The sequence below is a fragment of the Gavia stellata genome, chromosome 5 (assembly GCF_030936135.1).
Source record: "Gavia stellata isolate bGavSte3 chromosome 5, bGavSte3.hap2, whole genome shotgun sequence".
Classification (NCBI taxonomy): domain Eukaryota; kingdom Metazoa; phylum Chordata; class Aves; order Gaviiformes; family Gaviidae; genus Gavia; species Gavia stellata.
The window spans coordinates 9,414,259-9,439,880 of record NC_082598.1 but is presented as its reverse complement, the minus strand read 5'-3'; the positions used below and the strand labels follow the sequence as shown (position 1 = coordinate 9,439,880).

Genomic DNA, 25,622 nt, shown 5'->3' with positions numbered 1-25,622 from the left:
TAAATCTTTGCCATTCACTGGGAAAGGCACTATAACATTATGTAGATATCAGATATAATGGAGTTGGCCAGAACAGTTTTTCTCTGTGAAGATGAAATGGCTACATAAACACATGACAAGGACTAGTGAAATTTCTCCAGTAACTTGCAATTGCCCCCCATGTAGTTGCTGCAAAGTCATTATAGACTGTACCGAGCAGAAAGAATAACAAACTGCCAAGTTTCTGGTATAATACTAAAAGAAGGCTACAAGAAAACTGGATAGGAAGCTATGTGGAAGGTACAGCTTTTGGATCATGTACGTCTTACACAGCTGGAATCTCTAAACTAGCAAGTATAGCAGTGTGTGGACTTCCAGGTTTGTTCTGGACACAGCATTGCTGCTTTTCTGAGCTACTGCACCCGTGCTAGGAAGTCATGCCAGGAAGCCATGCCAAAAGGGCAAACTGCCACTTGTAGGCCCAAATCAGCTTATGCAGAACAAGCTCAAATGTGCCAGTATCACATACTGAGCTGTTCTTAGGGTTAGAGAGCACAGACCTGCTTTGGGACCACCAGCATGAGAGCTGCAGATATATATACTCTATTTCCCATACAGAAACTCTGGATTGCTCTAGGGATCAGACTGGATTACTTCATATTAGTATATGAAGTAAACCACTGCCAGTCTCCTCCAAACAGGACTGTTTCACTTCTAACAAAAGCACTGAGTGAGAAAAATCTAGGGAAGTCCTCATTCCTAACTGGTAGCATTGCAAGAACTGACAAAAACAATTACTCAAAAAGTAGCCACCACAAAATCTAATACTGAAGCAAACTGCCACTCTCATGAGCAGCACTATCAAGTGGGCAACTATGGGAGTCCATGGGTTTGGCATCAATTCAAACATCTAACATGTGATACCTACCATACCACCAATAATACAGAACATTTGGAGGTGGTGTCAGACCACTATCAGCGTAGTGCCTTGGCATAAAAGTTGTTAAACCAGGCCTTATCAGAAGAGGCCTGGATTTTAAAGTAAACTCCTCAGGTGGAGAGATATCGGGGTGGGGGAAAGAAGAGTGAAAGGCAGGAGGGGCAGGAGGAAAGAGCCAAGGCTTGTCCCACTTACTCCCCTTTACCTTGGGAAAGTGAAAGCAGTACAGCTGTTTGTCGGAGGCCTGGAAAAGGTGGTGGTTATGAACAGAAATCTAACTCACGTCAGAGCCGGGCAGATCACATTTATTTGCAATTGAAAAGTAACTTGCAGATAAAGCTTTAAACAGCCTTCCTTTATGTTAACAAAAACTGCCCAAACAACAAGAAAACCCAACAACAGAGCACTGGAACATTTGTTAAACGATACGCTTCTCACCTCAGCAAGATAACAATCTGCTATGTCCATCAAATAGAGATATAATTACCTTACACAAAAGGCAGTATTTGAACCATGGTGATTTTTGCTAAATCAAAAGAGTAAGAGCTTGGACAACAAGAAATTGAGAGAGAGAAAACCAGCCCAGAAATAAAACCAGACAAACAGGTTCTACATTAACTTGGAACCTACAATAAACAGGTATCTAAGTGCAAAAGTAATCAGCCTTTACTCCAAGGACATTTCTCTAACTTCCACTTTACAGCCACAATCAGCTACATAAAACCACAGTACGATGCACTAATACTAAGGCTTTGGATGTTGGCAATGAAGTAACAGTTAGAGCAGGGATCTGAAACCCAAGAACACTGACAATTAAGATATTACAGTTATGACCACAGAGAACACATGTATATTGCTAGTCTACATGTGGACAGACATTTGAAAAATCTCCTTCAGCATGTTCCCTAGTATTATGTTTTTCTTCCTTTATTTTAAACCTGCACATTTGCAAACCTTCCCTGTAAGAGAAATTAAAGTTCCAGATTTTCTACAATCAAGGAGTTATATCATAAAACAACATCCTGTGACCTTCAAACGCTTTTCCTTTCGTGCTTCGTGCTTTAAAGTGCACTATGCAAGAAAACAAAGCCAGAAGCATGACCCTCTCTTTTAAGTGGTCTGAAAAGAACCGGGTTATAATACTGCAAGTCTGAGATCAAGCAGGTGGTTGTCCTGATTTGGTAGTTTGGTAGCTCACTGGTTTGGCACAGGAGCAAATAACCCTATCACTCTCCAGCCATCAAGTCTCAAGCACTCTGGGAAACAGGGTTCACATGGTTTTCTCCTGACCATTTTTGGCCAAAAGACAACCTTTATTTTCATCTTCAATGAACTGCTCACGAGGAAAAAATAAAGGCCACCCTTAATCAACAACCAATGTGAAAGGCCTCAGAATAAACTGTGTAGATGGGCATATTAAATATTGCCTCCTCTTTCTGGAAAAAAAAAAAGCCACACAAATATGCTAGAGTTGTTGATGCTAATAAAAATACCACCTTCTAGTCCAATTTATCCTCACTAACAATGAACAGGATGAAGAATTACTCCAACTATTGACTGTGCCCATACTTTTTACCTCTGAGTAGTGATTCGGAGAAGTCTGAACCAGTTAGTGTTAAAAAATTCTCCTTAACAAAATTAAAGAAAACAAACTCTTTAATAAAAATTCCTGAAAACATCAGTATTGATTATTCTAGGATCAATAATATATTCAACTCACAAATAAATGATAAATATTTCTGATACTTGGAAGAATGTTTACACAGTTCTGTAAACTCATTCATTAAGTAGTTTTAACGAAAATAAGGGTAAATAAATCAGTAATACAGCAGTTATGTGTGTGGTTCTTCTCTGCATGTGTGACCTTGGGAGAAAGTAAGAATCAACATTAACTAGTAAACCTGCAGTTGACAGAAAACTGTAACATACATGTCGCATTTAAGGTGTGTAAAAACAGGACGTGTTCACTAGCCAAAGCATTCATTAATGTTTACCATTGTTATACAACACTATTCTGAATTACTCACTGAGATACTTAATACACATAGAAGTATCCCAGCTACGCAGGTTTCTTCCTCTGAGATAAAATGATTGCAAACCACATTCCCTTAAATGGAGTGTAGCAACAAAAACCTAAATAAAGGGGAAAAGGGCTCCCAGCAGCATTCTTATTTACAACTTGGTAAAGCAAATTAAAAAGTGAAATTTCCATTTCTGCCCATGTTTAAAAGAAGCAAAAAATGGATGACCTTGACCACACAAGTTAATGACATTTAATACAAGTATCTAGACCTTTTAAATGAATATAATTCACTAGGTTATAGCAAGCAAACCCAGCTCTTTTCACACGGCAAGTAAAGGTAGGGACTACATTCCAACTGCCAAAATCTCAAGGTAAAGAGCCTAGCTTATCAGCCAACTGACAGCTCACTACATTTTTCTTTAATTCAGAACCAGGAAAATAGAAATAGTTATTTTTTTCTGAAACATTTGGCTATCAGGAAGCCCGAATACCTCATGCTCCAACAGTTAAAGGCCATCTCTAAATTTAGAGGCCCCCCAGTTCCCTTGCCCAGGTGCACATCCTGGCTAGGTCTTGGCTGCACGTCTGGATGAAGCTTCTGTTTCATACATCCCATACTACCACATGCCCTGATTTGCTCTGGAGACTTATTTTACTTACATGGAAACAGAATTTATGGGGTACTCCTAGCCTAGGCAATGAACACGGACCAGAACTAGAGTGCATCTGTCCTTCATTGAGACAAAGAAATAGTATCATAGAAAGTGACCTGTTTGTCACCTATTGAAATACCTGAAATGAAAATTAGCATATGAGCAAATGAAATATCAGTATGATTAACAAATCTAACAAAAGAAAGAATGTAAAAATAAAGTACTACCTTCTTTTCAGTGGGGCTTGAGGTCTTTGATACTAACGCTGCTTCAACAAGACCCTGCTCAAGTAAGGAGTCGTATTTTATGCTTCTTTTTCTGTTTCTTCTCTCCTTGTTTGCTGGCTTTTGTTCATTTTCCTCTGACTGAGACACATCTGCACCATTGTCTCCACAAATGGAAGATTCAAAAAGAGGCTTTCCATTCATGTAGGTTTTAGTGATTTTCAGCTTAATTTCTGGAGAGCCATTCTTGATAGGAGTAGTGTTGGGTGGCGTTCCAACTCCCTTTATTTCCTGGGGTTCAAAGCGCAGCTTGGCATCTTGGGCCCCAGACTCGCCATTAAACACGCGAGAGGTTAGATCTTTCAATTTATCAGCTGGAATAAATGGAAGAGCCTCATGGCCATTATATTTTTGCATGACACCTTCTTGTAGAGTGGCAGAAAGCTGTGCTTTGCCCAAGTAGACAGAACACTCACGATTCACTTCACAATTCTGAGTTTTCCCATTGGTATTTCCAAGGATCTCTGGTACCTGCTTCATTTTGATGTAGTTAATTTTTCGAGTTAACAGTTGAGAACTTCTTTTGATGCTAAAGTCCATTCAGCCCAGATGTTTCCAGTCTTACACTGCTATATTAAGACAAAAAGACAGAGAATATTTTTAATAATACAGAAATGTCAAAAGCTACCAAGTATTCAGATAGGTATGTCTCCAATAACATAACACTCAATGTATTTCATTCAAGTTTTACTAAAAAAGTGTTGCTTACAATCTTCATAACCAAAATACTTCAATATCTGTTAATATGCATTACAAAAAAGTCCAAGAAAAATAGATCTATGAAACACCAATTTTACTAAAACAAAAGCGGAGAGCAAAATCACAGCTTTCTTTTTAACAATCTGCTAACAATCTACATCATGAGTCTTACTCACACTAATTACTCAAAGGTATTGCACTGTTTAAAACAAGCAAGAGTTAGACCTAAGATAATATCATTAATAACAACATAAACCAGATGAATTTATTTCTAAGAGGTCAGGCCAGCATAAAAACCCCACAGGCTCTGTTACTGTAGCGCCTACACCATGGACAGCAGCATCACAAGCTTCTCTTCCCCAGTCTACAAACAGGCCCTCAATCTTCCATCACAGCACACCTCCTGAGGAAACAACACAGCTCAGACTTCAGATGTATCCCAAAGTGTTCTGGCTATGAGAACGAATAAAAGGTGAGCATTTTGTATCATGAACACCAGCCCACTGGGAAACAGCTCATCCTTGAGGCCAGCAGCCACACTGCAAAATTTAAAATGGTCAAAGCAACTGCTGGAATTTCAGCCTTTTAATAACAACAATAACATCATCTAACATTTCATACAGAAATTTGAAAACATCCAACAAGCTAAAACTGCACTATTATCTGCCCTAGACAGGTTTTCCAAGGGTTCTAAAAGCTAACCCTGCACATTTCAACATTATACTATCGTAGCAAGCAAATGAATCTGGCAGAATGACTCCTTCGTGCTCCTACACCAGGCAAGATGATTGTTTTCATTTTTAAAATTCATATGCATAGACTCTTCATATTAGCAGGTCCAGTGTATACATGATATAGAGAAATACACCATCATAAACATTATGAAAGCTCAGCACAATAACCATCATATCCATGCCCAAGGTAACCAATTTCAAATATGATTAAGTCCAAGAACTGCCACATCGAATCAAAAATTCATCAAATCTAGTCTCACATGCTTCCAAAAAAGTGCAGTAAAAACCATGATGAATAACTATTAAATTGTCAGTTGCTATGGAAGAAATATCTTCTGAATCTCAGTACCTTGTTTATTAATGTACATAGTTATAATGCTTAAAACTGGCATATTCCTGAAACTCACATATTTGCTACCTCTGCATCAGGAGTCACAATGTACAATAAGCATTACCCTAGCCTGGCAAAGCTTCTTAAGGGTGCGAAGCCTGAACTCAAAGCAACTGGCCAACATGAAACCTTTTCATGCACAAAGATGCAGGGAAAAAAAACCAACCTAAAAATTGTAACTCCATCACTCCTTAGCAAATGCTTCCATCTCCCTAAGATGCTGCTCTAAGGTACCTACAAGATAAAAGGGTATCTCTCCATAAAAGCTATATAGACTCATTTGAGAGATGAGAACCATTCTCCAGGGACAAACAGCAGCCTGAAAAGCTGGCATTAAACAGGTAAGAGCAAGTATACCTGAACTCCAAGTGAATCTGCGAGAGGAAAGGTTCTAATCTTTCTTTAGCCAGATGAAGTCTGAATTACCAATAAAATCTCCGACAAATGAATGGAAACCAGCCAACTGTGTATTAACCCTTTTGAAGAAGAGTCAGAGGTAAAAGGAAACTCAAAACTCCACCAGAACAGAACAAAGAACTCACTAAAGCAAAAGAGAACTCATGTACTTTCACAAGTTCTTCTCTGAAAACATGGACGTGAGACAGACTCTCAACCCAATTAATAATATGACAATGTTTCAAGCTGTGATTCAGCAGATTTAACTGAAGTAATATTTATTTTAAGAAACAACTGATGACAAATTCTATAAATCTCTAGGCAAAAGGCAAACCCGTTACGGAACATGTGATGCTTACAGTTACGGAGATGACAGCAAAATTCCTTTAAAAAAAACCCAAACCACTGAATTGTTGCAAAACCTGTACTTCCTTCCCACAGAGTCTTAACAGAGTAAACCAGAGTGCAAAACAGAGATTTGATTTGGGCATCGAAATTCCCTCTACCTAAATAATAAGCCTGCAAGCGAGCGGCTTTTCTGCAGCTGCAGACGCCCTCCAGTGGCTGCCTGAACCAGCCAGAGCAGCAAACCCCACAGCTCCCCACTGCCCTGCCTGACAGACTGCTGCGAACCACAGCTTCTCACAAGGGGACCAGCACCAAAAATGCCTTGTGTGACTTCCTCCTGTCCATCAACTACACGGTTAAGTTGAAAAACATTTTTTAATATGGCTCCATGAGTACCAGGGTCTGGATTTCCGGATAGAGACATCTGCATTTTGTAACTGTTTGTTTCCATCCATAATTCTACTAGTATTTTTTGTCCTGCTTAATAATAACTTTTACTCTCATCACTTCTATCTTTAAGCTAGAAAGCCATCAAGCTCGAGGCAGACCAGTACAACTCAAAAAAGCAACGAATACTCAAATTAGACTATGTTACTGGTATACTCAATCTCAGAACACTGGATGCATTAAAAAAGTGATAGCTTAAAAGTTTCAAACCATAAAAATCATCATAGAGTCACAGAACAACTTAGGCTGGAAGAGACTTCCTCAGATCATCTATTCCAACACCCTGCTTAAATCAGAGCCAATGAAGAGCAAGCTGCTCAGGGCCTTGTCTGGACAATGACCAGTAAATAACTAAGTGAAAAGACAGGGCTTAAAGAAATCAAGTTACTCTCTTTCTAGCTAATAAACCTAAGGGTAGTAATTCCATACCACAAAAAATATGAAGACCATTAAGACCATGCACATCTGAAGATACACAGCACACAGTTTTTAGAATTTCCGTGAATGAAGGTTCAGTTAATGATACTCACTAACACAGGTCACTACAAACAGCTGAAAGCACTGAAAAAGGCCCCTCAAATTGCTGGAGCCTAGAGAGACAAGTCCAGGAGTGTAACTGGTAAATGGAAGTCAATGTACCCAGGCCAATGGTAAATGGGAAGATGAAGACAAAGGCAGTAATTTGAGACAGTAAGATGAGAACCAGTAGATACAGATAATAGAATATGGAAAATAGACCATGTTTGTACAAAGATTTAATGGAGCCAAATGAGAAGAGGCTTAAAGTAAGAACCAGAATAATGGGCAAAGATAATAGATTTGAGTACCTATAAGCAAATATAGTCCCACTGGGGAGATAAGACTTGTAGAGAGCAACTTGCAGTTGGTCACCATCTCTGGGACAACCAATGGAGGGCAATTGTCGACACACATCTCAGTCCTCCTCGTAAAAAACAAGCTACATTGTGGGGTCTGGTTAAATGGAACAAGCTAGCAAATCTACACTTGGGAATAACAAAGGGTTTCAACAAAGAAGGGCAAAATTGAAGCTAGTTAAATTTTGCACAACCTTTGCTATCTAAAATTTATGGGAGTACAATATCATAAGCAAGAAAAAGGACTAGGCTCTTTGTGAAAAGAGGACAATAGCGCAGAAAAAAAGAAAAGGGGCAAGGAAAGAACATGATCAGCAATAGATAGCCAAGCAGTACTGTGAGCTTAGAATTAATGCAAGGAGATCTAGAAGACAGGACATGAAAGAATGAAGTGAGATAGATCACAGACAAGATCTGGTTGATCAGAATTACAAGAGTAAGGTCCTGAAGCAGCTGAGCATATAATTAGATTTGGTAGTTAATTTAAGTGCATTCATGCTGGACCACCGTATCACATAGAAGCAAAAGCAATACCTTATCTTTTTCTAGATGACTCTGTATCTATAGAAAAGGAAACTGTGGGGGAGGGTAGGGAAAGGAAGGGGACTAAAGCACCACACACTAGTAGCAGCTAATGAGCTTAAGCTGGTATCGTCCCATATTGACTGTCTGGTGACCCAACGAATACCATTTTCACAAATAAAGAGGAAAAAAACATGACAGCCAAGGAGTCTGCTGAATAAGCATGATATTTTGGCTTGTGAACAAATAGCTTTCAGTAAGCAAAAGATCTGACTTTTCAGAGAAAGGTCTCTAGATATTTTAATCAGACAATGACAACTGGACAATCCTTGCAATGGCTTTGTACACATTTTCATACTAAAAAAACAGGTTCTACATAAGGAGAATTATTTTGCAGACACTTTAAATAATGTTATTAATTACTTGAAGGTCCATCATCTGACAGGAGTCATGAGCCAAAAACAGTTAGTCTGCATGTCAGATTCCTCCTTCACTGTCCAGGCCACTATCATTTATGTGATACTTATTATTCATTTCTTCCACATCTGCTGCAATTTCAGAGATGCTTTTCTTGTGTGTCAGAAATAATGGAGTAGTCCATTCCTTCCAATTCTGCCAAAGGGAGTGAACAGAGTAAGTAATCAACAACAAGCGTCACTATTAAATACCACTTTTGTTTTGTCTAAGGGTTTTCTTAAAGCCATTTCTCAGGTGAATTACTCTAGGGGGCAGAGGGGGTGGGAGAGGGGGAAGATGACACACCTAAATACAAATTCACTGTAAGAGAACTTTACCCACAAAAGCTATTTTTATTACCTACAAATCGGGCTTTCGGTTGGCACTGAAAAAGCTAATAGATGGCTGCCGCTTTTTTCTGTAAAGACAGCTTTCTGGTAAGTCTTCTCCATTCTCTCATCAATTTTAAGACCAAAGGTTATTCCTATTTTCAGAGCAGAATGAGACAAAATACTTAAAGAGATTAGTAAAGTTACAACACATTCTTGCTAATACATTTGAAAACTTGTGTATTCTTATTTACATTATTTTGTAAAAAACCCTAAAATATCAAATAGGAGTAGAGACATTTATTATCATGCAGTACATTGTGACTGTTCTTCACTATATTAAAATAACAAAAAATTACTACAGGATCTAAACAGAATTTACTTTTAGAAGAAAAAGCATAACTGAAAATTGCATTGTGGGTTTGCAAAAAATTGTTACAAACCAGCTCTACCCAGCAAATTCAAAAGCATTATCTCTCATGAAGAAAACCATTACTGTAGTAACTGATAAGAGAATTGAAAATAATTCTACCAAAACTTTCTAACAATTTACCACTAGTCTTAGAAAATACTTAGGAAAGAAAGAAAAAAAAAAAAAAAAAAGGAAACTTTAGTCCAAAGGAGCCAATCTTAAGTTCAAAAGCACCTGAAGTAAAGACTTCATTAGTCTGGCAGTAGATATACAATTATTTCAGTAAACCAGTCAGCTGGCAAGGCTGACCTACGAAGTATTTTTAAATGAGTACATGAAAATTTCCTTACAGTTTTAGCATATAATAATGTTTATATAGAAATGTAATACACATTTGCACAAAAAGAGCAAGCATATTTTGAAAATCGTGTGAAAAAGGTCAGCGTACTTACAGTTGCACTTAGGCTTATTTGCCACCACGTATTTTTTTAAAAAAATTAGTATTGATCTTTTCTAATTTGTTTTGGGTTTGCTTCCCCCCCCCCGGCCTCAAATGGATGAAATTTCAGAACTTAATTGTTACAGTCTTTTTGCATCAACCGAAACAAGTGTTTACTGCCTTCTCATGAAGGCAACAGGCAATACCAGCTTGTACAGTTAAGAACTGTAGAATGGCAAGCGAAGAATTTCTTCGCTTTAAATGTTACTTGCTACTGCAGGAAGCAAGCTTATAAAACTAATGGACATGACTTTTTGCTCCTCCTCAGGAAAAACTTTTGCAACCAACTCTTGCTGCTGAGGACAAGTCTAGGATATTCTGTAACAGGACTCCTCCCCATTAATTCATTTTCTTCAAAATCAGAAGAAATATTCTTTTTCCACTGCTGCAGAAATTGAATTTTGTCAGTTCCACTCCTGCTGCTGAAGGTGGGTGGTGAAGGAAGGAGACAGATTTGAGTAAATTCAAATTCTTGTAAAACATTGTACTTCTGTCTGAAGAGAGAATATAGATATTACTGTGGCAGGATGATGAATCAAATAGAAAAGAATTGCTTCTCCTCTGCAGATAAGCAGAGGGGAACATTGGTGCCTAAAATGGGAGGAACTACTGGATTTACCACCAGTATTTAATAAACACTAAAAAGTAGCCCTCAACAGTTGCTTAATAAATGGCTAAAAGTAAAAAAAAAGAAGTTGTTTTCAAATGCAAACCTGAGACTTTTCTGTCTCCTGGAGAGTTCCAAATGGCTCAGCTGAAGGGAATGGCCCCTCTCCAGCAAAACAGGACTTGACAATTCATACAGCCAGAATACTTACTCAGTCTAGGTCTTTACTCACCAATGAAATTATGTCTCTCTCTGTCTCTCAGGTGGGCCAGAGTTGTGCATCTGGCTTTTACTTAGCTTGGGAATGAAGAACCAAATGCAATCTCAAATAACTCAGCATTTAGGTGCAGAGTTCCTTCCTTGTTTACGCTGCTTTTTCACCTGGTCCAAGCCTACTTTAATTTCCCACCCCTGCTTTATTCCCACTGCTTTTTCTTTACAGCATCCTACCTCCACTCCTTGCACCATACCCTCAGGACCTGGATCCTCTGGTTCTATATAATACTCACTGCAGTAGATAAACGTGCTACAATCTGTTTCCTCTTCACTGTGGCCAATGATTCTGCCCTTATTCCCATATGTAGTCATGACAGAATAGCAATTACCTGAAGCTTCACTGCGAGTATCACGAACATTTCTGATCGTGCAAATTCTGAGAAGGGAATATCAAATCTGAGATGACACCACAAAATAAGTTATCAATATAAGTAATGAATCAAATTGTAGTATTAACAAAACGTTATCTGCTACACCTCTACAGAAATAAACAATGCCGCCCAGATCAGACCAGACAGCAACTAATTTTAATACAGGGGATATAATCATTTTGCCTAGACCCTTAAAACTCTATCTTTGTCTATCACAGCATTAAAACCTGTTCACCCAAGTTGGTGGATTTAGATGCCAGAGGCACACTTGGTGCATTAGAATAATTCCAAAAAGCAACGTTGTGACACTGATGATACATGAGGCCTTGTCAATAGTACGAAAGCCTAGCTGTATGTCTACATAGGAGAGTATCATAATCTTTATCACAGAGCAGTATTTGGCCGTATCTTCTGTTGTTTATAAAAATAGCAATAGATTGCACTCATAATGCACCTCTCCAATGTGGACAGGTAACATGTAAAAATATATATGGTTTCTTTCATCCCGTACATTCAAATTCACATCCCATAACATTAAGTAAAGAACTGGAAGGTAAAGTTCAGAGGTAGTTCATACTGACCCAATGGCACTATGGAAATTTTACTTCTAGACTTACACTTTTCATCAAGAACTGTATATATCTGTATCTGATCAGTGTAACTATGTCTTTAATGTAATGCTGGCCATACTGTGCTAATTATACACAGACTGTAACTATATACATGCGATTATGTTAATTATTCTACCAATGTATTACCTCGAAGCAAAAACCACACATACAACTGGCAGACGTATGCCAGGAACACTCAAACAAGGCCCGAGCTCACAAGAGACTTGGAACACTAGATCCTCTCCAAACTAATCCAAATACTTGCTAATAAGTGGCCTTTCTGGTTTGGATATTATTTGAAGTATCTCCCAGTGCTGGGGCTTTAACATGCTCTTGCCAAAACACATTACCAACATTAACAGTGTTCTTAATCCCCTTTCTACACCTCCTTCACTACATCTACATCAAGAATCTCTCCAGAAGAGAGATTAGAATGACTGTTACAGGTAAAAGGTCTGGAATTTGAGGCAAGTTTTATGTTTCTGCAGATATAGTGTAGCTTACCCATTTACCTTGGAGACAGAAAGATAAAACACTTTCCTGTCCAACAAACCAAATCCTTCTTGTCCACTTTCCAAAACTTTTGTGTCAAGAGGTTTGCAATGGGTATCTCTTGTCATTTTTGCTGTCCTATGTCTCAGCAAAGCATTAGTTCTGTGGATTATTTCACTGCCTTATCAAATTTAGTTCTTCAGACAAATTCTGTTGTACCTACTTCTTATGGTAAAATCTAAGAAGTTTTGACTGTAAAAATAAGTTGTGTTAAACAATTGTAGTTGCTATCCTTAGTTGCAGTTTCTGAAGACTCAACTATCACCACCACTTTTTAGCCAAGCATTCACCTGATGGATATTGTACATGCACTTTCTACTACACATTTTAAGCCCTACTACTTGTTTTTTGCACTATTGCTGAATTTCAGTCATGTTCCACATTTAGCCACAGCTTTTGTTTCCGGTTTGTTCAGGAGTGCTACTATAAAACAGCTTCTGATGGTCTGCATTTTGCATCCACAGAAAAATCACAACATTAATTTCATTCTGAAGTATCTGATTGAAAGTTCTTGGCAACTACTCCATATCGCAAAATGATCCATATTCATATCTTTCATCCTACACTGCTCTCCAAGGTTCATACCTTGGCTTAAATCCCTCTGGCTTTATTATCAGACTAGAATCTGGGCATTCTTTACTACAGAGATAACTCCCCAATTTAGATGTTTCTCAGTGCCAGTGCAGCCAGGTTCTTTGCTCTGATGGCATCCCACCAAGGCTGGCAAGTTCCACAATTGATTTATCTGATACACGATCTTGGGAACCTCAGCTCCACAGACTAACCCATGCCACAGCAGGAACATTTATACTTCAACTTATTATAATGAATAAATAAATGAAATGAGTCCCAAACATTATGATAGGAGGCTGCGTTACTGTATCTCCTTCCTATTGCTTCTTTTATTCTTTTATCAGTAGTTTTCCCAAGTATTTCAAATGGCGTTTAGATCACATTTCTAATAAAATCTTCCCTAACCTCAGCCTTCTTTCTTGAAAATATTTTTGTCACAAAATATTTCATCTTCTGCTCCTTGGTGTATCTCTTATTTAGTAAGGCAGAACTCAGAGAACAGGACAACAGTCACTCTCTATTATGTTTTTGACCATGGCAAAGAAAACATGGAATCCTGGTGTTAGTCCTCAAGGCCCAATATGTTTAAAGATGATTATTATTTTAAAACACAAATTTTCTAGTTTGTTATGTGTGTTTTAGCACAGATGTGAGATGTCAGTATTTCAGTATTTTGATATGAGGCACAGGCCAGAAGAGGTTTCACAGAGACAGTTAAATGGCCAACAGAACAAGACCACTCTGTGCGTCTCCAAAGAGCCACACAGAAAACTGACAGTATCTTTCACAAACAGCAGAAGAAAAATATTAAAGCTTCTATGAAAGTCCATTTCAACAGCACATCATGCTATAGTTTCCCAGTCATTTGCCTCATATGTATCCTTACCTCAAATATGGATGAATATAAAATAGCTCCAATTTGTGCTGGGGAAATGAATACCAAAGTTCAAAACAAGATCAGATTGCTATCTTGCACTAAGATAAAAATAGGACAAGTTAAAAGGATGGGGACAAAACTAGAAACTGAGCCATCACCTGTTGAGTAGCCCTTGCAATTTAACACATGCTTTAAGTCACTTATTTATTAGTTTCAAATTATGTCAAATATGAGAACCTATATCAATGGTGCCCCAGGGCAAAGTAATTTTGCCCAACACAAGAGTACTCTGAAGTATGTAGGGGCTAGTGCTTCACTTTTCCATACTTAGGTCAATTTAATTTGATTGCTATGAAACGTTCAAGAAGATTTTCAGGCATCTACTTTCCAAATCACACCACTGTACTATGAGAACAATTTCCATGTAATGGTATTATTTCTTAACATTAGCAAGAAGGATAGTAGAAACCTTGCTTTTGGTTCAACCATGATTAACAGGTATTTCTTTATTGCACACAAAATGCATTTTAAAAATTCAGTTTATGGTATAATCTATTACAAGCTTTGGACAGAAGCAGCTTTTCAAAAGTACCAGAGAGTCAATAGATTATCTGGTGCTAGAGTTGCTTGCGAGCAAAGTAATGCACAATGGACTATGCATGAACCTATCATCACCATACACAAGGTATTAGCATACATGATCTGTTCTCCAGGCATCTTGTGTATTTTTGTAGCTTGCTATTCACCAGAAGGGCAGCAGAATAGAGTATGGTCTAAGTTTCCCTTATAACATGTTCCAAAAACTTCCCTTCCTGCTTATGCTAGAAAATATAAAATATAAAATAACTACACCGGACACCATCAACTTGATAAAAGCATTAAAAATAGCATCACTTTTGTAATTTCTGTCAGTGTAAACTGAAAGAAAAAAAGTAAATACATTTATACAGCTGTCTTATTACCTCCAATGACTGCAGGTCACAGAGAAGCTAATTTGAAGGTGCAGTGAAGGGTGAATTCAGGTAGTTTCTCTCTTTTCCTTCAAAAATGTTCTCAGAACCAAAGCCTTCTAAGTAACCATTAATTTTATAAAATAACTGACCCATTCAACCAGCTACACGAATTTAGAAGCTGCAGGGTGACTACTGGCATGTCAACAGGCTCTCCTCATCCACCCCTTTTCTCCCAAGTCCTTCATAATTGTGCAGCAAAAGAAACCTGGACTCCCATGCCAAGCTCTCACGGGAAATTATTTTCTCTCTCCAATTTACCACTTGACCGCTTATCCTGGTGCCATATTCCATCTCTGCCTTCTCATTTACACCACCAAGATTCCAGCAAATCCTCAGCGAAGACGTTTCTCAAAGCTACATCCTAACTGGAAAGCGATGCTTCCTAGACACATGGACTTACTTGTCCGGTTAGATCCACTTCAGTATCTCCATTGTTCCTTCATCCAAAGGCTAGATTATCCTGGTGCCATATTCCATCTCTGCCTTCTCATTTACACCACCAAGATTCCAGCAAATCCTCAGCGAAGACGTTTCTCAAAGCTACATCCTAACTGGAAAGCGATGCTTCCTAGACACATGGACTTACTTGTCCGGTTAGATCCACTTCAGTATCTCCATTGTTCCTTCATCCAAAGGCTAGATTTGAGAATTATACCAAATCTATCCTATTTACTCAACCATAAGGCCATTTCATTTGTCTTTGCCGAAAAGTAATGAAAGAGCCCAAATAGTATAGCCACAAACATAGTATTAAAATACACAGTCATCATCATCTACTGCATTATTATTATTAGTCCCACCAAGCATTTCTTTATTAATGTTTGATTACTGGATATTAGGGTTATCCATTGTTTTCAGCAATACCACTTAGTGAATGCTTCCCATTGCGCCGCACAGTGCTCTCAAGGAGAGGTGACAGAAAAGACCAGGTGCTTTACCTTGTTCTACACAGAAAATACTTGCCATTTTCATGCACTCAACCATCTTCTGTGCTTAAAACCTAAGAGATGTCTTGTGGTTATATAAGCAAGAGTGACCAGAGGTGACCGAAACACTGCAAGAATTGTGCTTGTATCTTCTCCTCACCATAAACTACATCCTTGATCCAGTGATCTGATCAGTGCAGATGAACCTTTATATACGCATGGAGTGCCAATGCAGTCAATAGGCTTTGATCGACCACAAGGAAAGACACGCATTTATCAGTCTGTAGAAATAAGGCCTCGCTTGGGAAACACACTGACACCGGTGGAACAAAAAGCAGGCTCAGTGCAGAAGTGAGAGGTGAATGGGCCACAAACAATAGGACACCGAAAACCAATCCTGTCTTCCCATGCCTTTGCCATTTTGTTAGTGCAATGTTTTGGACACAAACTCATATATATAAAAATATACGCATACACACACATATATGCATCTATGTATGTATACCTGTATGCATCAATTTCACTGACAAAATATTAGAAAGCAACCCCCTCAACAATCATTTTCGCTTCCAGTCTAAAACAAAGTGGGGTTATTTTTATTGTAATATCCAGTCTATTGCATGCAGGCAGTAATTTAAATGCAATGGTCTCATCTGCAAAACAGCCACTGGCTTCAGAAAAAGCACATAGCCCTACAGATATTAAACCACTTTTTTTTAATTATTCTTACTAGCCATTTGTTGGCTTCGTATTGAACTAAAAGAAATATATTTTACATTTAATTTCCATTTTCTAAACCACCTTAAAGTATAATGACCTAGTTTCTTCTGACATTTTCAAATAATATTTGATAAATTAGTAGGTTTTACTGTACTTTTAATATCTGAATTTTCCCGAGTACGTATGAGGGTGGATACTCCTATAACTGTCACAAGAACTAACCATACAGTCTCCAGGAACATCCAGAGCTGTTATATTCAAATACTGAAAAAAACTGTCATATTTTCTGATAGCTGCATACTAGATGAAAATCTCAGCATTATGGGATATAGACGCTTACTGAAACAACCAAAAATTTCATATACTGTAAGTACGGAGCCCTGAGTAGTCCAGCAAAACAGTGGTTTTATTCAATGATTACATCCAACAGTCAAATAATACCACACTGTGAAATTGAAGAGTTTATTAAGGCTGATATGCTGCATTTCCTGAGCGAAATTCCCACAGCAAAACAAGCGAATAATAGCTTCAGCAATAAATTTACAGAGATTCTACTAACATACGAACATTTTGGTGAAGAACCAATTTATTCTTGCAGCTGAAGCCACACATTTTATGTTTCAGGAATTTTAGTAAGCATGCATGTCCGCATAAACCACCAGCAAGGACTCTTTGCTAAATCTATTACAAACTTCATTGCCACCCTACAATGTTTACAGTTACCTTCCTTAGACGTCTGAAAAGGCTAAACGCCAAACATATCTTCCTTGCGTTTGGTGTTGTTTTTTTTTTAAAGCAGACCTCGTTTAGCTTACTCAGCGCGGGCAGCACTAGCTCCTAAATTTAAGAATCATTATAAACCAGTTTTAATGCAAATGCCAATAAGGAAACTATTCACGCACACAAAATACATGGGCAATGACTGATACCAGCCTTTTGCCTGTTTAATGCCTGTTAGCAAGAGGCCCATTTTCTCTGAAATCTGTTTAAATACAGTGTTTACTGTCTCTGTACTTCCACTAGCATTTACTCCTCCTTTCAGCCGACATATTAAAAAAAAAAAAAAAAACCAAAAAGCAAGTATAAATATGTTCAAGAAGTGTGGCAAATTCCCTTCTCCACCCCCAGAGCGGTAAAGCCACAGCGGATGAGCTGTAACTATGGCCTTGGGAATACAAGTTCCCCAGGCTCTTTTACCACACAAATATCAATTCAAGTTACAAGAGTCCTATCCTCTTATACTTAATGAAGATTGAGCCAACGACCCCGTACGCCTTCGCAGGAATGTTTTCTTCCCGTTTTCCTAACAAGGCTCTCCTCCCATACAGGTCCAGGATGGACTGCAGAAGGGTGTAAGTAGAAGGATCATCACACCAGTGTTTAGTGGAGGAATAAATCAAACATGGCTTCCCCCTCCATACATTTCCAGAGTTACATTCACTCCTGCTGCCGTACAATCCCAGTCCTACCCGGAGGGAAGGGGCAGGAGCAAGCCTCCACCTCCCCACACCCTCACCGCCACGGGGGGGGACATTTGCAGCCACCCCACCCCTTAAGGAGGCGGTTTAAACCCTGGGGGAGGCTTTTTTTTTTTCCCTTCCCATCGGTTCTCCCCCCCCCCCCCTTTCGGTTTTCTTTCTGATTTGCACTGATTGATCCCCCCCCTCCCGGGGGAGGGAGGTGGGACGGGTGGGCACCTCTCCCTTACCCCTTTATGCTACCCCGACCTCCCGCAGCGCCGAGGAGAAGGGCAAGGGGGGAAAGGATGAAGCTGCAACAGCCGGGACTCCGGCTCGGCATCGTTCCTTTCCGCTCCTCCGCCACCCAAGAGTCAGGCCCAGCCAGCAGCAGAAATCCTGCGGCAGCCTCCGAGGGGGGGCGGGGGGGGGGGGGCGCGAGGGGCGGGCGGGGGCAGCGGGGGGGCCCCGCGGCCCCTCAGCGAGGGCCAGGTAGCCGGGGGGGGAGGGAGGGAGAGAGAGAAGGGGGAGCGAACAAAAAAACCCTCCTCCGGGGAAGGGGGAAACGGGAGCTTCGGGCTGCCCGGGCAAGGGCGGGCGATGGAGACAGCGAAGCGCCGGCGGTAAGTTTGAGGGGAGCGGAGCCCCAGCGGAGGGGGAGTCCCCGGGGGAAGGGCCAGAGCGGGGGGCGCGGATGCCCCGCGACGGGACCCCCGGCCCCCACGCCGTCTCCACAGCGCTCTGCGGGGCAGGGCCAGCGGTCCCAGCCCGGGAGGGGGCTCCCGGCGACTGCGGCGAGACGCGGGGCCGGGGGGCAGCATCCCCGCTGGCGAGGGAGCCTCGCCGCCGACGCTCCCGCCTCCCGCCCGGGGCCTGCGGGAACGTGCCCCGGGTGCCTCCTCCCTTCCCCGGGGAGGCGGGGGGGGGGGGGGCAGAGCCAGCCGCGCTCCCGGCCTACTGACCTGTGCCCTAGCGCATCCTTCTCCCCCGAGAGCCGAGCGGAGGCGACGGCGGTGGCTCGGTGCCGGGGAGCGGCGGCAGCGGCGGGAGCTGAGGCGACACGGCAACAGCGGCGGCGGCAACGGCGACGGCTCCGGCGATCCTGCGCGGCAGCCCCGCCCCCTCCTCCGGCCAGAACCAGCGCGAAAAATCCGGGCCGCTGATTGGGCGCCGCCGCTGCGCTGCCCCTGGAGCGGCTGTTTCAAATCCCCCCGCACGGAGCCGCCCGCACGCGCGGCCCAGCGGCCCGGCGGCGGCCGGGAGCAGCGCCAGCCACAGCGCCAGCCGCGCCGCCGGCGAGCGCGCGGGGACGGCGGGAGCGGGGCCGCCAGCGCAGCCGGCCGCGGGCCCGGCGCGCGCCGAGGGCCGCCCGCCCTGACAGGGCCGCCGCCGGTGGGGAGGAAGAGAAGGGCGGGCCGGGTTCCAGGGGAGGGAAGGCCATGGGGCGAGGTGGGGCCGAAGGCGGGAGCTGTGTGGGGCCCGGCCCGCTCAGGGGGGGGTCTGGCTCGCCGCGGCGGCGTCCCCAGGTGGGCGAGAGCGCGTCGAGGGCCCTCCGCCCCCGCAGAGGTCGGTGGAAAACACTTATTTTTTAAATATTTTTAAATATTATTATGTATCTGCCCCTTGGGCACAGGGATGCTCGCCAAGGGCCGCACGCCTGGTGAACGTGCCCTCCTCACCCGCTGGCCTCGGCGACCGTACACATGCGCTCTCTGAAAAATCCTGATTTAAGCCAAATGTTTTGACTTTCTGTACAACTGCACACAATTTTGAGGCTGTCGGATGGTTGTAAGAACCCAAGTGCGCCTGGCTGCGAATTACCCGGGCTGTCTCTTCTGGAAGTATGGCCTGGTTGGTCTTTTTTTTTTTTTTTAAAGCTCGCATCAAAATAAGTACATGTGCTTGCAATTTGCCAATTGAAAGCACGGCTATTTTTTTAGGCCAAATCGTTAAATACCTGTCATGTTACGACAGGAACAAATATTCTCATGAGCTGTCACACCAGATAATGTAAAGCAGGTAATGGCCAACTTTTTCAAGCTTTTGATGGTTTGATAAAGGATTTGTGGAGCACTGAGAACCTGTGTTTTCTGTGCAAGGCCGAGAATATAGTTCCTCGGTGCTATGGATACTGTATTAACCTGGTAGCTAAGGGCCTAACGCAACTCCTGTGAAAGGTAAACAGACGATCATGGAGGAGGGGAACACACCAGCATCATACTTCATGGATAATGGTGAGGTTATGCCATCTGTTACAGAAAGGCTCAGACTATTTAATTTTTTTTGTAATCCTTAATTTACTTTTATATGTTAAAGTTTGTTGATGTTTTTACGTGTTTAAGGGTGGGTGCACCTTTTCTTAGCATGGCAGTTAACAGTTGAACAGTGCAAACTTAGTGCTAATTACTTAGTAATGAGAAACTTAATCATCGGCTGATTAGAACTTTAATCTCAAAGTGACTGAAGGCAATCTGTCTGTAGTGATAAAGGTACCTTAACTTGTTTTACAGCCTTTCTGTAAAAAAAAATACTATCTTTAAGGTGTGAGACAAATAAGATTTAGCTTCCAAATGTCAGTATTTACAGCACTAGAGGAAGGTGAAGGGCCATCACATTTTAAAATAGCTAATTTGAATTAAGAGTCATGACAATTTTATCTTCCAGCTTCCTTTCCAAAGTTCAGTTATATGCATTTACAGAAAAAAATGTTTTCTAATTACAAATAGAAGCACCGTTATAAATAGAAGTACAAATATGTGAATCCTGTTGTTTTGCTACATAAGGGCATATACAGGTGTGCTTTTCTTCCATAGTTGAACAATAATGCTAATGTATTAAAAGTACAAAGCATGACGTGTTTGCAGGAGTGCTTGCTGTTTTTTGCTGGTGAAAAAAAAAAAAACTTGCATGAGAAACCGGGTTAGTTATCAATAATTGGTGTGCTAACAAATGTGTTATCTACTTTCTCTCGGGAATAAATTCTGTATTCAGGCTCAATGATATAACTTTGTATGACTTACAAAAGAGAAACAAATTTTTATGCTGTACTTACTGCTAATGCATAAGATCCTCCAGATAATGCAGTTCTCGTGTTTGCCTTCTGTGTCAGTTGTTTCAAGTGGAAGGATTTTGCTATCATGGTCAAGGTGACAACAAATCTTTCTTAGCTATTTCAACTCCTATAGATCACTGGCCTTGTCTATGCTACTAAGATTTGCAACCATGTAATTACCTCCTGATAGACCCACCATGCAAATTTCCAGGAAAGCTTATGCTGGGAGTTAAGACCTTTAACTGGAATAGCACCAGTTTATACTGCACATAGACGCTGGTGCAAACTTCTCCAATGCCATGACCCTTTTAAACAGAAACTGTGCATGCAGTTTCTTTAATTTCTAAAACAATTGTCTGTTTTCTTGAGCTCATATTGTGATAATAATCTCTCAATTTTTCCACTGCAGTACACAAAGGCTGATTCTTTGAAAGTGGATATAGTTATATTATACTTCTAAAAACTGAGTTCAAAAAAGTTTTAAATACCAATGGTGTAAATGCACATGCAGTGCAGAATGAGCTTGTGCTGAGAAATAATAGGTACACTGCATTATACTTTAGTGATGGCTTTGAAAGAGTTGAAGTAAATGTCCTCCAATCTGTTTCCAGGAGTTGCAAATTTCCAGACTGAACCTCTTGGAGGTTTTATTCTCTTTCATTACATTTTCTTGTGATCCTGAATTAGCCAACACTTTTTAACAGTTTGTTTCTTGGATAGCCAAACAGGTGTACAATGAGAGCAGATAATACTATTCATTTATTAATGACTCCGGTTTCATTTGATATCTAAAATTTTATTCCTCCTTACTTTCAACTTTTATGGATATATTCTGTTAAGAAATTGTATCAAGATCAATATCCCTCTGTTCAGCTCAATAAAGGAATTTAAATAGATGTAGCAGTTGCATATTGTTCTAGAAATACTTAAATATTTTAGAGATTATCAATTAGTTACTAGGCCGAAAGATAACTTACAATTCAAACACTTTTTAAAGATCGTTTATTCAGCAATAATGGTAGTAGCTGCTCCTGACCTTAGGCATATGTTAGGATATGCTGAAATTCTGAAGCTGAAGGAAGATACTTTTTTTTTGTTGCCACCACAGGGACAGACAGCGCCAGAAAAGCCAAGGCCTGTGTTGCAGTTGCTGTAGTTTCACTGCGTTAGGCAGAGCTCAGAAACAAATTCTACGTGTGTGGCACTACTCCATGCAACAGTGCAGAACTCTCTCCCCTGAGAGTTTGGTCAGCCCTGTTAACAAGGGGATGGGGCACATGTTGGGGTACTTCTTGCTGTTAGAAATAATGGCGATCAGCAGTTCCTGTGATAAAACTTTGCCTTTCTCCTGGCAAAGGCCAATCGTAATGATGGTGCAGTTAGTGAGTACATTTAGTCTCATTGTAGATCTTTGTGGCAGGAGCTTCATGTTTACATTTCTCTCCTGTACGGATCCTAAGGATTGCTTTCTGAATTCCTTTCTTGTATCCCTTTTTATTTTTGTTTCAGGATTTTATATAATCATCTGTTTAGTAAATATTTCCCTGGATGCAAATCATCTTGGTGGCAATGTAAACATAATGACAAGTAGAGTTAAACTGAAGTTACGTGACTGCAGTCGATGAGTTAATCAGATATTCCCAAGTTAGTTAGTACAGCAGCACAGCATGTCCACAGTGTTTATTGTACTACAGGTGCTTAATGAGATAAAGACTGTATTAGGCCATATAGAATCTACAAATGTAGGGTTTTCTTGTTTCACAGACTTTTCCACCTATTAGGGCTAAACACTGAAGACACTGTAGTTCTAATTCAAAACGTGAATACACTGGAAAAGTTAATGCCACCCATTGTCCTGTTTTGTTGTAGCACTGATGCAGAGATACCTTCACAGCCTTGTCCCTGGTATCACCATTATTCTCTCTTTCAGGCTGTCAGCTGGCAACCCATCACCTGAGCGCTGACTTTAGCCAGCAGTCCATGTTTTTCCTTCGGATTAACAGTAAGTAATCGTTGCTTCCAACCTGTCTGAACCTATCCTTAGCTATGTTAGATATAACTAGGCAGACCCACTGATCCTTCAGCATGTCAGTCTATGTGTCATCCCGACTGTTAAGAAAAATCTTTATTGCTATGCATGCATTTATGTCTTTGGCTATGCAACCTATTGCATGCTGTTTAATATGGAGACAGCAAGCTGCTGATGTAGAATTAAGAAAGAATAAAGTATAAAACTTAAATCAGTGTTTCAAAATATTTTATATTGAATGTAGCATAGTCATCCTAAAATTATAGTACTAAATGCTTTCTTAAGAACCTACAAATACATTTGGTAATTAATTTGTATGAAGGTTCATTGAAAATCGTTACTTAAAAAATTCAGCATTGTGTATATTAGAATTGTTTTTACTTTTAAATTAACTTGAAAAGCGCTGTACCTTCCTATTTTCAGACTTCTCATATGTTTTGTGTAATCTCATATAAAAGCAGAGCAATACTATTTTTTAATTGAAAGTTGATTCTTTGGGAAAAAGAAAATAATCTGCTTAGAGAATTTCAAACAGAATTAGGCTCCGTCCAAATGAGAGACACCTTAAGTACAATTATAGCTTATAGCTTAAATGCTGTTCAGAGTAAGAAATTATAACCTTGATGAAAATATACAATTAAATGTGTATCTTCTTCATACTATGAGTTATACACCAGTCTGTTTACCAGATATATTTCCAGTTAGGAAAAGAATGGAGTAAATGTCACTTTTCTCACAAATACCTATGTCTGTTTGCATCATTTGTGCTGAGCAGAAGGAAGGGAAGTGTCATTAAGGGAGCAAAAGGAAGAGGAAAGTTGAAGACATGAGGGAGTGGGATACATCTTCAGGGGAAGGCAGATGCCAAGAGAAAGGAAAACTGAGGAGCATGTCCCTGCTGTTTTCCAGTGTTGGGATGATAAAAAACAGCTGTATACCAGTTCTAAGCAGCTAACATGCTGCAGACTGGTATATGTAACTTCAGTGCGCTAATAAATTTGTCTATAGAAGTTATATGTCTCTATCTTCAACATCAGTATGACTTAATTTAAACATTGCTGACATTCAGAATAAAGTAAATCTATGTAGAAACACACAGCTTGAGGATTCAAAACACGTTAACTCTTGTATCTATTGATAGCATAGCATGTTACTGTGTTTATAAACATTAATTTCATTTAGGAGTACAAATACTGAAATACATTCATAATCGGAATTAATGTTTAGCACTACAGAGTAAAACTACAGGTTTTTTGCAATCGTTTGGTATGCATTTCTAGATCTTGGCTTGTTAAGGCTAAAGCTTAACCCTGTAACTCTTAGCTTTTGAGGAGCCGTAATGTAGGTTTGAATGTTAATTCTGCATTTCAAATTACTGACTTATGCTTAATCTTCATGTAATTATTGCTCAGTGATAAACACAATGTGGTAAGGAATGGAAGTCTTGAAGTTTTTTTTTTTTTCATTTTGGCAGAGAAGTGACTATTGATATTTCCACTCTATGCCAGTGCCAAAGAATAAAGTTTGTTAAGGGTTGAATAGGCCAGATAGATAATGCTACTTCTGTTTTCAGCAGACGCTAATGCAGTGTTTTATTTTGCACATATATTAATCTTTGCTGCCTCAGTACAGAATGGTGAGGGTAACTGTGTCGGTCCTAAAGGTTAATTTCATTCTTTTTTAAGGCATGCCATTATTCTGTTAACAGTAATTGCTCTTTTTTGAATGATTAATTTGATCATATGAACTGTTTCTAATTATGTTGGTGGCTGGCAATTTCCTGTACTGAGAAACTGTAGCTGTGATCATATCCCATTTACTCAGTATATATGCCTTGAGAAAAATGCTCATTGACAGATGTTTTCAGAAATATCCACTAATTTTAAGAACTGTTTGGATACTTTATATAAGATGCCTAGCACTTGTTTTATATTGGTATTGAGTACATGCAAATGTACTTGACAAATGAGGGCTGAAACAACTGGATTTGAGACATAGGATGAACAAGTTTGCAAATGTAGGCCTAACTACTAAATTATCACCTGTGATGGTTTTGCCGTGAAAACTGAAGGGAGTAGGACGTGTTTCTTGCACATTTTACCATGTTCTTACATTCTTCTTGAGCTTGATATGATCGCTCCTCTAAATTATATTTGTTCGCTTCAGTTATTGTTAATGAGCCAGAGCTTACACTTTGCAAATCAGTGCAGGCATTTTGTGAGACATCCTTGCTTGGTGAACAAGCAGGGAGTGAAAGGTGGCTGCTGAGCTGCCTGCAGGAGTTACACTGCGGTTCACTGTCAGCAGCTCAACCCTACATGCAAGAGTGATCCCACTGTGGCAGTTCTGGCTCCAACACTGAATCTGCATCCCGTTTACGTACATTAGAAACTGTCTCAGTTGCATCTGAATTAAACTGTGATTCAAATGAAGAGTGTACTCAGCAGAGAAGAGGTGTTGGGCTTGGCCAGCATGTAGGAGGCAGCCTACTTGAAGATTCACCCACTCTACATTGTCTCACACTGAAGCTGGGCATGGTTGTAGTACCGCTGCACTAATAATAGCATCATT

General features: G+C 40.2%; 1 protein-coding gene across 1 annotated transcript in view; it reads right to left on the bottom strand.

The window, feature by feature from the left end:
• Window positions 1-25,622, bottom strand: part of NSD2 (nuclear receptor binding SET domain protein 2) — a 100,560-nt gene that overhangs the window by 56,041 nt on the left and 18,897 nt on the right. Inside the window, exon 2 of the mRNA XM_059818190.1 lies at window positions 3,823-4,448. Coding sequence (XP_059674173.1) covers window positions 3,823-4,419 — 597 coding nt within the window. The 5' untranslated portion in view covers window positions 4,420-4,448. The remainder of the gene's footprint in view (window positions 1-3,822; window positions 4,449-25,622) is intronic.